Source organism: Urocitellus parryii, chromosome 9, assembly GCF_045843805.1.
Source record: "Urocitellus parryii isolate mUroPar1 chromosome 9, mUroPar1.hap1, whole genome shotgun sequence".
Taxonomy (NCBI): domain Eukaryota; kingdom Metazoa; phylum Chordata; class Mammalia; order Rodentia; family Sciuridae; genus Urocitellus; species Urocitellus parryii.
This window is the reverse complement of record NC_135539.1, coordinates 134119434-134132771: the sequence shown is the minus strand read 5'-3', so window position 1 is coordinate 134132771 and position 13338 is coordinate 134119434. Positions and strand designations below refer to the sequence as shown.

At 38.3% G+C, this 13338-nt stretch overlaps 1 protein-coding gene across 2 annotated transcripts in view; it reads right to left on the bottom strand.

Moving 5' to 3' along the window:
• Nucleotides 1-3232: 3232 nt before the first annotated feature.
• Nucleotides 3233-13338, bottom strand: part of Acbd6 (acyl-CoA binding domain containing 6) — a 150627-nt gene continuing 140521 nt past the window's right edge. The window contains exon 8 of one of the 2 annotated variants that reach the window (XM_026388483.2): nt 3233-3505. In XM_026388483.2, the coding sequence (XP_026244268.1) occupies nt 3351-3505 (155 nt within the window). In that variant the 3' untranslated portion in view covers nt 3233-3350. The remainder of the gene's footprint in view (nt 3506-13338) is intronic. The other variant, XR_013344297.1, reaches the window with a different exon arrangement.

The window sequence follows — 13338 nt, the reverse complement described above, 5'->3', positions numbered from 1 at the left end:
TGAAGTGAGCCACATAGTTTGCCTTGTCTTTGATATTTGCTTATGTGATTTTATTTCTATTCCTTCTTTTTCACTATAGTGTGCTTCAAGACTACTATGAGGGCAACTAGGGCTTCTGAGATTAGAGGGTAGAGGGCAAGATAAATGACAATCATGAATAAACATTAAACACCAAGAGTCATCAGTGATGTTCTGATAACAATACCTTCAGGAAAGAAAAGGAAGAAAAAAGGAAAAGGCAATAAATCTCCTTTCTATTTTCTTTCTTTTTTTTTAAGACATGGGAAATGGAGCTAAGTATGTTTCCATGAACAGACACAGATCTACACAGGTGGCTGTCAGGACAGGTAACAAAAGAACCGCAGAACTCAGAATGAGGCTGAATAGAAAGGCGGGTTGCTCACAGGCCAGCCGCTGCCAGCAGTACTACAGCCCTCGTCTTTAGTACCCATCACTTTAGGAATCCTCCAAGCAGACAGTTTCCTGTAGAGAATGCAGCTCAGTTTTTGAACTGCTCTTTTGCACTAAAAATATCAAATCAGAGTATGAGCCAAGGATAAAAGAAACTGTATTCCAATCACAGTAAACATTAAAATTTTAAAAAGCTGACAATTATTTTGAGGTTCTTGTTGACGTATAACTCAAAACGAACCTTCAGAAAAAGGTTTTCTATGATATTTTGTAATACTAATTGGCTTGAGCATACTTAATCCCTCCAGGAAAAAAAAAATTATGCAAAGCAGAACCAAGCCTACCCTAAATTAAATTATCTGCTGGTGAATTTCATGAAAACATGTTTCACCTGCATCCGGGGAAGTCAGCTGGCTTTTTGTTTCAAGACACTACTCTTGGCTTGGTAGGATCTACTGCAGCTTTTGGCAATCAACTCAGGATCTGGCTAATGTGTGATGCACCAGCATAATAACTTATTAATTTAAAGGGAATGAAAAGAAACTGAGATCCAGTGAACTCTGATGTTTATGGATGAAATCTTCATGAGGTATGGGGCATGATCTACAGATTATTATACGATAGTAAGGTTTTCAAAAATTCAGATACTGGTGACAAAATATAATGGAGATTTTGGAAATTCGCTTTAATTTATTTGTAGTACTGGGAAATTAAACCCAGGCCCCCGTACATGCTAGGCAAGTGGTCTCCCACATCCAGAGCTACGCCCCAGCCCTGAAATTGACTTTAGAATGCACTTCTAAAAATATTAAGGTGATTGTGTTTTAGTCATAGCTTAGAACATAAATTTGTTGAAGTCTTTAAAACAAAATTAGTAAAAAACAAGTTATACTCTATACTTAAAAATAATCTAAGCCAGGTGTGGTGATACACATCTGTAATCCCAGTCAACTGGGAGGCTGAGACCAGCCTGGGCAATAAAGCAAGACCTTGTCTCAAAAAAAAAAAAAAAAAAAAAAGGCTCGTGATGTAGCTCAGTGGTAGGGGTAGAGCACCTCTGGGTTCAATTACCCAGTACCACAAAAGGAAAAAAAACCATATTTTTAAATTTAGTTTAAAATATGGGAAAATGGGAAACAAAAAAACTTGTCTAAGAAATCTCAAGATCAAATTGCAAAAGACAAGTAGATGAAGAAAGGAGTTACTGGATAGTTTCTTGCTCAGATGAGTACTCTGTAAATTTGAAATGAATAAATACTTTTTGATTTGCTGATGTCCTAAAAATTTACAAAGTGAACTTAGTTAAAAACTGTATGCAACATCTTGGTCACTATTACTAATGTGTAAAGTTTCTGAAAACAGAGTTTATTAATGTGGAACATCAAATAGTTTAGCTAAACAGTAGGTCACAATGTAGCTAGGACTGCAGTGAAAAAACAGATAATAAGAAAACACCTGACCAGAATCACACCTCAGTATGCACTAATATGCACATCGCTTCCACAGATAATAGGAAATTATTTAAAAAATGAGCAGTCTTGGTGAGTGGTTTTGCTTTGCACCTCAGACAATAAAAAGTCAGGATAAAAAAACAAAAAAGCAAGTAGTGTTAATTCTCTTCATTTCTGTTTTGGAGGGGGTTTGTTCGGGGACAGGTTAGCTCAAGCTTAATGAAAATCTCACCCACTGTTGGGGGCTCTATTGAGAAAGTTTATTGTTATCTTAACAGGAACATTTGTTAGAAAAATATCTTTTAAATGGTTATATTTGCATCTTTTTTATTTAAAAAGATTTTTTTTAGTTATACATGGACACAATATTTTATTTTGTTTATTGATTTTTATGTGGTATTGAGGATCGAACCCAGGGCCTCACTTGTATGAGGCAAGTGCTCTGCCACTCAACCACAACCCCAACCTATATTTGCATCTTAACTCATTTCTTATTTTTATTCGTGAGGCAATTGTTTATTTTCCTTAAATAAAAAGAACATCAAGGAATTCTTCAGATGCAAATTCTTATGGATTAAAGGGGAAAAGGTGGGAAGCCAATTTCAACTGTGGTGCACTTTGTTGGTCCTTTAAGTAAAAATGCGTGGAACACTGATTTATGTTTTTAACACAAAACAGAAGCTCTTCTGGAATCCAGAAATAACTTCACCAATAACACATTAGACCTAAGTGGTCCTAGCAGTTCAGGCCTAAGCTTCTTACAGACTACTGTTGCATACAACAGGGATACTATAGCCAATTAAAGAGCCCTAGGAAAATTTCCCTCTCATTTTGGCAAGGTGAGTTTGAGGATGCATTCTCCAGAATCTATTTCAGTCCTAGAGTAAAAATTCCCAAGATTTTGAGGTTTTCAGAGGCTTTGGATTTTGTTCTGACTTTTGACATCCTTCCCCTGAGAAAGTTCTATCCTCTCTTTGGCTTATTCTTTTCAGCCCCCGTTTCTTTCTCATCCTCCCTATTCTGTCTACCATGAGAATAGAGATTTCAGTACCTGTTCAGACCAGCTGTGCAAACGGCTATGAGATCCCCACATCAGGATTTCATGAAACTTTCTCTAATTGTCAGGGCAGTGCTGTCTGGCACATTTTGCTTCTGTATGTCTTTTAAAAGAGCAGCTGTGTTTAATATTGTGAAATATGATCTGTCTCCTCTTCTCCCCACCCTCTAGAGCAGTGATAGATTTCAGAGCATGTTCGGCAGAATTGGATTATATTATGCACAGTATACATGTTCATCACCAAAACTGCACTTTCCAGAATGTATGAATGTGGAATGAACTGCTGAGACTTCAAAATCCCAGTTCCTCAGAACTGATTTTATTAGCCAATACATACCAAAGATGAGTAGTAAAAGAAATCTTATTTTTGCAGTTTTCTTTCATCCCTGAAGCACTGTCCTATTATGGACTGTGGTTTTCCAGTGTTCTGATTAAGCTTTGCTAGCCATGTGCCGCTGCAGCACCAAGGAAACGGCTTTGCAGCCTGTCACCTCTTCTGGCAGACAGCCGTCTTGGTCACGGAGAGTGGGATCAGCGCCGGACTGCAGCAGCAGCTCCACGATATCCACAAACTCACAGGCAGCAGCTGAGAGGGAAATGACAAATATGGAAGCGAGTTTACTGTGGGCCAAACTATCCCACCCTGGCAGGAAAGGCAAGCGCTGAGCAACGAGGACATTGCCCAGTGAGCACTTTGCCAGGGGCTGGAGGATGATCGGGCCTCACAGTGAGAACGTGGCCTGGCGCTGGATTTTCAAGTCTTAGGAAGATCAAATTTACTTTTTTTGGTTGCCTAGAAACACACACACACAACACACACATGCACACACACACAAATATGTTTTAAATTATGAGACTTTTTGACTGTGATCTTTTTGCTGTGGTGCAGGGGACGGAAGCCAGGGCCTCATGCAAGTCAGGCAAGTCCTCTGCCATTGAATTACATCCCCAGTCCTATACTATTCTTTAGGGATGGGTGAAGGCAAAGAGTAAAAAATACAGTGTGTAAGCATCTATTTTACTGTCATTTATATTCAGTATAATGACAGGTATATAGACCAGAAGGCTGTAAGTATTGTGTCAAAGAAAATGTTTTGTCTTTGAATGGTGGTTAAGTGCATAACTAACTTAAGCTTTAACATTTTAAATGAGAAAGAAAAGTAAACTGGCCTAGTAATCAAACCGTGAAATTAAAAACAAAAAAACAAAAAACAGCACCAGTGCGTATCACTAAGTCCAAGGCATAAGAAGGGGAAAGGGGCCTGTAGACATCAAGACTTATTATAAAGATAATATGCCCCAAGATGGACAGACAGACCAAAAGGTGGGAACAGAGCCATCTATTCTTTTTCACACACATGGAAAATTGATGTATGACAAAGCTGGTATCACGGACTAGTGAGGAAACAAAGGTCTAATAATTTCATGGGGCTGAGACCACTGGACTCAAGGCAAAAACTGGCATTTTACACAAGGTGAAACACGTGGCACTAAACATGAAAAGATGAGCACCGACATGTGTGATCAGAGAACTGGAACCTAAAACCAAGATATCACTTTATATCCGTGAGATTTGTGAAAATTAAAAGCTTTGACAATACCAAGCATTGAGCAAGATGAGAAAAGGGGACACTCCTCTTTAGGTGTCTGAGAGGAGCTGCATACACAATCTGGCTACAGGACAAGCCTAAACACACACACCTCCACCCCAGAATTCCACTGCTGGTTCCGTGCATTTAGGAATGCTGCGTGTGTTCTCCAGGAGCTATTTCTAAGAATGGACACAGCAGCACTGTTCCTAATAGACCTCGAATGTAAACAATACAAATATTCACTGAGAGTAACAGTAATAATAAAACACTGTCACTTGCACAGCAAAATCCCACATAACACTGAAAACATGACCTGAAAACACGACCTTAGCTCCATAACAATGCTGAAGCAAAAAAAGCAAGTCAGAGGAATGCACTTGGCATGACTCTATTTAAACAAAAAATTTAAATATAGACAAGACTAAACCCTACTGCTCAAACATACAAATATGGAGTGAAACTGCAAAGGATCACTAGCATAAATTTGGGATGGAAGTAATCTCTGGGGAGGGCTGTGGGACTGCAGAGGAACACAAAGCCTTAATATATTTTTGGCGATGTTCTATATCTTAAGCTAGGTGGGGGGTATAATTTTAAAAACTGCATCTTAAATTAATCATATACATTTTATGTGTCATTTTGTACTTGATGCATCACACAGAAATAGAAACACAACGTTTTTTTTTTGTTTTTGTTTTGTTTTTTTAAAGGGAAGGAAGTGGGAGAATGGAGCTTGATTCTATGGTCATTTTAATGGCCACAGACTGACCAGTCCTGTCAAGGTAAGATTCCTGCTCTTGAGAACTTAATATGTAAATAGCCAACTCTAGCACAGAAAATGAATAAGGACTGTGGCAGAGACATGCATACTGCAAAGGTAGGGAAGTTTGAAGTCCAAATTAGATTCAAATGGAAGACAGAAGACAGTTTCTTATACAACAAAGGAAGTTACAGATACACTGCCTGGTATCAAGCAGCTGTGAGAGAAGGCATTTATTTGTACAGAAGCAGCTACATAACATCTAGACTATGAGCAATAATCACTTGAGCAATAATCACTTAACCTTTATACCAAAGCTATCAGTCTCAATGCACTGAGAGGAACATTTGGTTAAGTCTTAAAATTGCAAGGGTCAGCAGGGTGCAATGGGGCATGTCTGTAATCCCAGTGGCTTGGGAGGCTGAGACAGGAGTAATGGAAGTTTAAAGCCAGCCACAGAAACTTAGTGAGGCCCTAAACAACTTAATGAGACCCTGTCTTAAAGTAAAAAACAGAAAGGGCTAGGGATATAGTCCAGTGGTAAAGTGCCCCTAGTTTAAATCCCCAGTACTTCCCAGCCCCCCAAATTGGAATGTCCAAACTTCCCAGTATTTCAGGATAATAACGAATGTGCTCTATCAGATCACACTTAGTTCAGACCTAACCCCACACACAAGTGTGTGCTATGGCTAAAGACACTAAGGATAAATATCTCAGACAAAGGGATATTAATTTCACGCATTCTGTGCGATGAAGTGATCTTTCTGGCAATGAGATATGTATAATCTATGAGTCCTGACCCAGGAACAAAGTTTAAAATTTTTTAGTTCCATATCTAGAGGACTATAGTCAACCAGCTAAGAAAGTGCCCCCTGGAATTTTAACTCAAGTCTAACTGTAAAGAGAGGTTTTAAATTTGGGGTTTAAGAGTCACAAAAAAAGTAATCGGAGCAAGGGATATGATATCCATATAAAAGGAATTTTATTAACGAGAACCCAGGATTTATGCAAAGATGGACTCACAGGAGACCATAAACTATCAGGAAGTTGTAATAGAGAGAAAAAGAGACCTTCTAACTCAAAAGAACAGGGGTCCTGCCTTTCAAGCCACGGAGGTGACTCTTACTAGGATATGAGGAGGGTATCTACAGTCTCTGTGGCAAACTGGCACACACAGGTGCCCAACAAACAGCTGTTGAAAACTGTAGGTATATCCCCAATTAGATGGTGGGCAACTTGAGTCTGTGCTCCTTTCTATTCTTCTCTCCATCCAGCGCAGTGCTGAGAACTTAGAATCTACTCAAAATTCATTAGGTAATTGATTTCCCTGCCTATGGTGTCTTCACAGAGGCACAAGTCACAAAATAGAGTTGTCTTTCAGATATGGATAAGTTGCCTGTTCCCTCAAAACAAAGGCAAAGGGGTGAGAGGGATGAGGAGAAGAGTGCTAACACTTTACCAAATTAATGAGGGGGTATATTGGTGCCCACAATGAGCTAGGAAATACAAAAACAGTTGTGAGCCCATCTCGGAAAAGCTTGAGCAAGTCTACAGGGACTAGAACCATTGCTGAATTTATGGTACCCTGGGAACCTCTATTTGTCAAGTGCCACAGAGGCAGCCCTGACACTGGCACAGGTGAAGATGAATTTTCATTCAGAGCAGTGAGCCTTCTGACTCCATTAATCCTCAGGGTTTTGATGATGAATTTCTTTCTTTTTTATTTTATTTATTTTCTCTCTAAAGCCTCCTCCCACTGCCCTGTAACAGTGTGGAAGGAAGAGAACAGATGGTGCTTTACGTGGAAGACCCAGGGCTCATGAGGATACAAAGCCTGCCCACTTTGCAATCACATGACCACACGTGCAAGGAAAAGCCTTGATTTCCCCCGGGAGTCACAGATGCAATGATATTAGTATTCCCAGTGGAGGAAGAGGAGGGGAAGGCTAACAGGCCATTTATAAGGAAGACCACACTTACACCAATATACTCTTCAGCAAGGCCCATGTTTAATCACAAAATAACAAGAGGACCAATATCTGAAGATTCAAAACACTCAGGAAAAATATAGGTCAATAAGGGTTTTAATATGCTGCCACACCAAGACTACTTGGAATGAACTAGTAAGGACATACAGTAGGAGAATACTGGCCTCTAGTTAACCTGCGATTGGCTCTGACCCAGTTTTAATCGGAAGAAGCCAGGATTTACAACCTGCTTAAGGATGGAGTTTGACAACTGCTATAATCAGAAGAGCTGTCAACACAAGGACAGCTGTCAAGCTCAACCGTAATTCATAAAAAATAATAGCTAAGCCCCCAAAGACTCCCCAATACTGTCTGCACTTGCTGGATTTAACCATACTTATAATTTTATGAAAGTTCCAAGAGTAGGTTAAAGGGCTCTAAAATAAAATAAAATGGACAAATAGCTATTGAGCACCTACTAAATAAAGAGTTAAATAATATTAAGTGACTAAATGAATAAAATATGCCCAGAAGATTCCCTGACATATAATAGGAGCTTAATAAATGGTAATTAGCATTACATATAAGACTCACTACCTTAGAACTGGCAAAAGTCTAGTGACATAATGAAGAAAAATAAATAAAAAATCAATCACTCTAGCCAGGTGCACTAGTTGTAGGATTATGACTGTAATCCTAGCAACTTGGAAGGCAGGAGGATTGCAAGTTCAAAGCCAGCCTCAGCAACATAGCCACTAAACAATGCAGGGAGACCCTATTTCAAAATAAAAAATAAAAAGGGCTGGGATGTAGCTCCGTGGTAAAGTGTCCCTGGGTTTAATTCCTAACACACACACACACACACACACACACACACACACACACCACACACATCACTCTAAGTGATTAAAATTAATTTTTAGAAAACATTCCCAAGTTGTCAAAATATTCTTGTTTATATATATATATATATATGTAATGTCACAAACCCCTAAAGATATTATTTTAGTGCTTATTTTTTTGATTATACTATATATGGTATTTTTTTTCACAATGTCTAATATAATCTAAGAGATGAAAATAGGGGTTGTTTCAGCAGATCAATTTTGGACAAGATTCTGGAATTAAGGATAATTTTTATTAATGTTTAGCTTCTCAATGAACAGAAATAAGAAAATGCCCACAGATGGACAGAGATACTGATATGTATCTCACAAGTAAATCTTGACTCACTGACCAAGGTGACAAATTATAAGGAAGATCCCAGCAAATAAATAAATAAATAAACAAATAAATAAATAAAATTATCTTCCATAAAATAATGTGTATTTTAAAAGAATTCATGACTATGATTATTTGTGAACTTATGAAAAGAGGAGATGGATCAAAAGACCTGACAAGTGCCTTAGCTCTGCCACCCACAACTTGTATTACTCTATTAAGGTAATATCACCTCTCTGGCATTCGGTTTTACAACTGAAAGTGGGAGAGAGCAATACCTAAGTTTGGGCATTTGTTGAAAAGATTAATAGCCTAGAAACAGTAACACTACCACCCCAATATCTCTGTCTAGGTCTGGACTTTTGAGTGTGTGTGTTATAGGTTGTGTATAGAATGTCCCCCAAAGGCTCATGTGTTGAATGTGTGGTGACCAATGCAGCAATGTTCAGCAGTGGAGATTTTGGAAAGTGATCAATTGGGCTCTAATTTTATCAGTGGATTAACCCACTGATGGATTATAATTTGACAGCGTTATTGGGAGGTGGTGGAAACTATAGGAGGTGGGACTTAGGTGGAGGAAGCAGCTCTGCCCTTCCATGCCCTTCCACCATGACACACTGCTTCACCACAGGCACAGAAACAATGGAGGCAGCTGACTGTAAAGTGAAACCTCCGAAACTGTGTGTCAAAATAAAATTTTCCTCTGTAAGGTTGTGATTCTAAGGTATTTTGCATTTCAGTAATGGAAAGTTGTATAAACTTTTTAGTAGAGTATTAAATACAGAAGAGTATCAAAGTCACATATATAAAATTTCTTAGGAAGAACTTCTCCAGATCATTTTTGGAATCTCAGAAGCACCCGTTCTCTGATAACTCCCTCTAGTGCTACCTGCCCACTTCTTCAAGTAGTCAGTATCATGCCTATTAAAGCTAGTGGTGAGTTTTTCCTGTATTTTGACCTCTGTGTAAATGGGAAGCATACTGTATTTGCTCTTTTGTGTCCTGCATCCCGAGAACAACAGTGTGTCTGAGATTCCTACATGCTGTTGCATGTGATTATTGTTCATTCTTAATACTGTATGGTATTCCACTAGATGAATACTTTAGATTACTGTGATCAGTTCTCATGATTCCAGAATCTGAAGATTCCAATGTTTTATCAATTCTAGAAATTATCAGTAACTATACCAATATATATTAATTCTCTCCTTCCAGAAAGCTTATTAAAAATGCTGAATTTTCTCATGACATTCTAAGTGTCTCTCTTACATTTCTATCTTAAATAAAAATAAATAAATAAATAAAACTGTGCCAATACACTACTTTAACTTACACACTGTAAAATTTCCATTTTATCATTTATTCAAATTCTGTTTGATCCTCTTTCAATTCTTCCTATTCTTTTTTTGAAATATCTTGTCCTTATTGATTCCTTGATTTTATACAGACTTATTCTTTTAATTTCTATCCAATAATTTTACTGAGTTCCTCAAAGTCTAGTCCTGTGATTTACCATGTCTGCTGACATTCACCCAAACGTATTTTATAATCCTGGATTGTGTGCTTATTCTCATCAAGGCTTCATTATGTAAGACCCATGACTTGTCTGTCAGGTCCTGGGGTGGGGTGGGTGGGAATAAACAGGATCAGTACATTCATTATGTCAATTTCTTTCTTTCTTTCTTTTTTTTTTTTTAGAGAGAGAGGGGGGGGAGGGAGAGAATTTTTTTTAATATTTATTTTTTAGTTTTCGGCAGACACAACATCTTTGTTGGTATGTGGTGCTGAGGATCGAACCCAGGCCGCACGCATGCCAGGCGAGCGCACTACCGCTTGAGCCACATCCCCAGCCCTTCTTTCTTTTTTTTGACTGAGGATTGATCGCAGGGTTGCTTTTGCTATTGCTGTATTGTAGCTCTTCCCCAGTCCTTTTCATTTTGAGATACGGTCTTGCTAAGTTTTCCAGGTTGGTCTTGAACTTGTGATCCTTCTCCCTTTAGCAACTTGTTCTGCTGGGATTACAGCTTTGCCCAGCTGTGATAATTTCTTAATCTAAAGATTTCTCAAAAATCAAAGAGCATAAAGTTGAATCCCAAATTGTATGAACTGGGTGTTTTTATTCCCACCCAGACAAAGTTCTGAAGCAATAATTTTTATCTTCCTTCTTTGTACGGGTGGGCCAATTTTTTCTAATTAAATCCCATCTGACCCTGCACTCCTTTTCTTCCTTCTTTTTTTAGATATTTATATTTTGGTTGTAGTTGGACACAATACCTTTATTTGATTTACTTATTTTTATGTGGTGCTGAGGATTGAACCCAGGGCCACTCATGTGCTAGGCAAGCGCTCGACCGCTGAGCCCCAGCCCCAGTCCCTCTTTTTTTTTTTTTTTTTTTTTAAAGCTGAGGATCTAGCCCTTTGAAGGTCCTGGCTCATGTGCAGGGCCTCAGTTCTAAATCCACATTACTCCTGTTTAAGAAGGGCTTATTTCCAGGCTGGACAGGCATTAAAACAGAAGTTCAGAGTTTTCCCAGCTATAATATTAGCTCTCACTCTTACTATTATGGTTACTAAATTCTTTTTTATTGGGTGGGAGTGAAGAAATCTGGGGGCATTTCTTATCTTGGGGGGCTGGGGCTATAGCTCAGTGGTAGAGCGCCTGCCTCACATGTCTGAGGCACTGGGTTCAATCCTCAGCACCTCATAAAGATAGATAAATAAAAGATATCATGTCCATACACTAAAAATATTTTTTAAAAAAGGATGTTTGGTATATTTTACCTAGAAAATAGGAACTCAATAAATATCTGCTGAATTAAATATAATTAAGGAGGTTAAGTGTAGTAACAATACTAAGAAAGCCTATGATATTTAATTAAATTTTAAACATGTAGCATATGCATATGTTCTAAAACCAGAAGCTACAGAAAAGAATTTATAAGAAAAAGTTTACCCTGTTGCTGTAGCTTCAAAGTTTTTTTTTTTTTTTTTTTGTACTAGGTATTAAACCCAGGGATACCTAACCACTGAGACACATTCTCAGCCCTTTTCTGTATTTTATTTAGAGACAGGTTCTCACTGAGTTGCTTAGGGCCTCGTTAAATTGCTGAGGCTGGCTTTGAACTATCAATCCTCCTGCATCAGATTACAGGTGATGGGATTACAGGTATGGGCCACTGCACCTGGCTTCACAGCTCCTTTTGCTTTTAGGTAAACAACGTTATTAGCTTTCTGTGTATCTAATATCTTTTTTTTTTTAAATTTATTATTGGTCTTTCAAAATATTACATAGTTCTTAATACATCATATTACACGGTTTGATTCAAGTGGGTTATGAACTCCCACTTTTACCCCATATACAGATTGCTGAATCACATCAGTTACCCTTCCATTGATTGACATATTGCCTTTCTAGTGTCTGATGTATTCTGCTGTCTGTCCTATTCTCTACTATCCCCCCTCCCCTCCCCTCCCTTCCCCTTTTCTCTCTCTACCCCTTCTACTGTAAATCATTTCTTCCATTTGTATTATCTTGTCTTACCCCTCCTTTCGTCTTATATGTCATTTTGTATAACCCTGAGGATCGACTTCCATTTCCATGAAATTCCCCTTCTCACTCCCTTTCCCTCCCACCTATCATCCCTGTTTAATGTAAATCTTCTTCTCAAGCTCTTCGTCCCTAACCTGTCCTTGTTTACTCCCCTTATATCAAAGGAGTCATTTGGTATTTGTTTTTTAAAGATTGACTAGCTTCACTTAGCATAATCTGCTCTAATGCCATCCATTTCCCTCCAAATTCTATGATTTTGTCATTTTTTAATGCAGAGTAATACTCCATAGTGTATAAATGCCACATTTTTTTTATCCATTCATCTATTGAAGGGCATCTAGGCTGATTCCACAGTCTTGCTATCGTGAATTGAGCTGCTATGAACATCGATGTAGCAGTGTCCCTGTAGCATGCTCTTATTAGGTCTTTAGGGAATAGACCGAGAAGGGGAATAGCTGGGTCAAATGGTGGTTCCATTCCCAGCTTTCCAAGAAATCTCCATACTGCTTTCCAAATTGGCTGCACCAGTTTGCAGTCCCACCAGCAATGAACAAGAGTGCCCTTTTCCCCGCATCCTCTCCAGCACTTGTTGTTGTTGGACTTCCTAATGGCTGCCAATCTTACTGGAGTGAGATGGTATCTTAGGGTGGTTTTGATTTGCATTTCTCTGACTGCTAGCGATGGTGAGCATTTTTTCATGTATTTATTGATTGATTGTATGTCCTCCTCTGAGAAGTGTCTGTTCAGGTCTGTATCTAATATCTTATGCACTTACTAGCAAATATATATATATATATATATATATATTCACATTTTTATATGTAAATATATATATTTTTTCATGGTAGCATACTATATATACTGTTCTAAATCCGTTCACTCAATAGCATTATCTTAGAGATTTTTCCAGATCACCACAAGAGAAATTATAACTTATTTTGAAGCTAGTGGGAAAGTTTTTTAAAAAAAATCCCTACCCCTTTGCAATCTATAAGTGCATTTTACATACATCAAACTTAGATGGACACATTCCCACATCCATAAAGGCATTTACCTCTGATGGTTAACTGGAATGACAGAATGACTCATCTAGATTCTCAAGGGTACAGTCTGGTTTAGCTATTGCTACAGTTTCTAGAAGGGGGAAATAAAGGGAAAACATGGCAGTGCCATAAGAAGGCACTAACGAATGTCTGAATGAATGAATGGAAGAAGGAAGGAGGAATGGAAATAAGAACTGCCTCAGCAGAGCATGTGGGTGCTATGGCAGGGGTAGTCTTCCTAATCAGCAGAGCAGTGAACTCCAGACTTACAGCAAATATTTTGGAG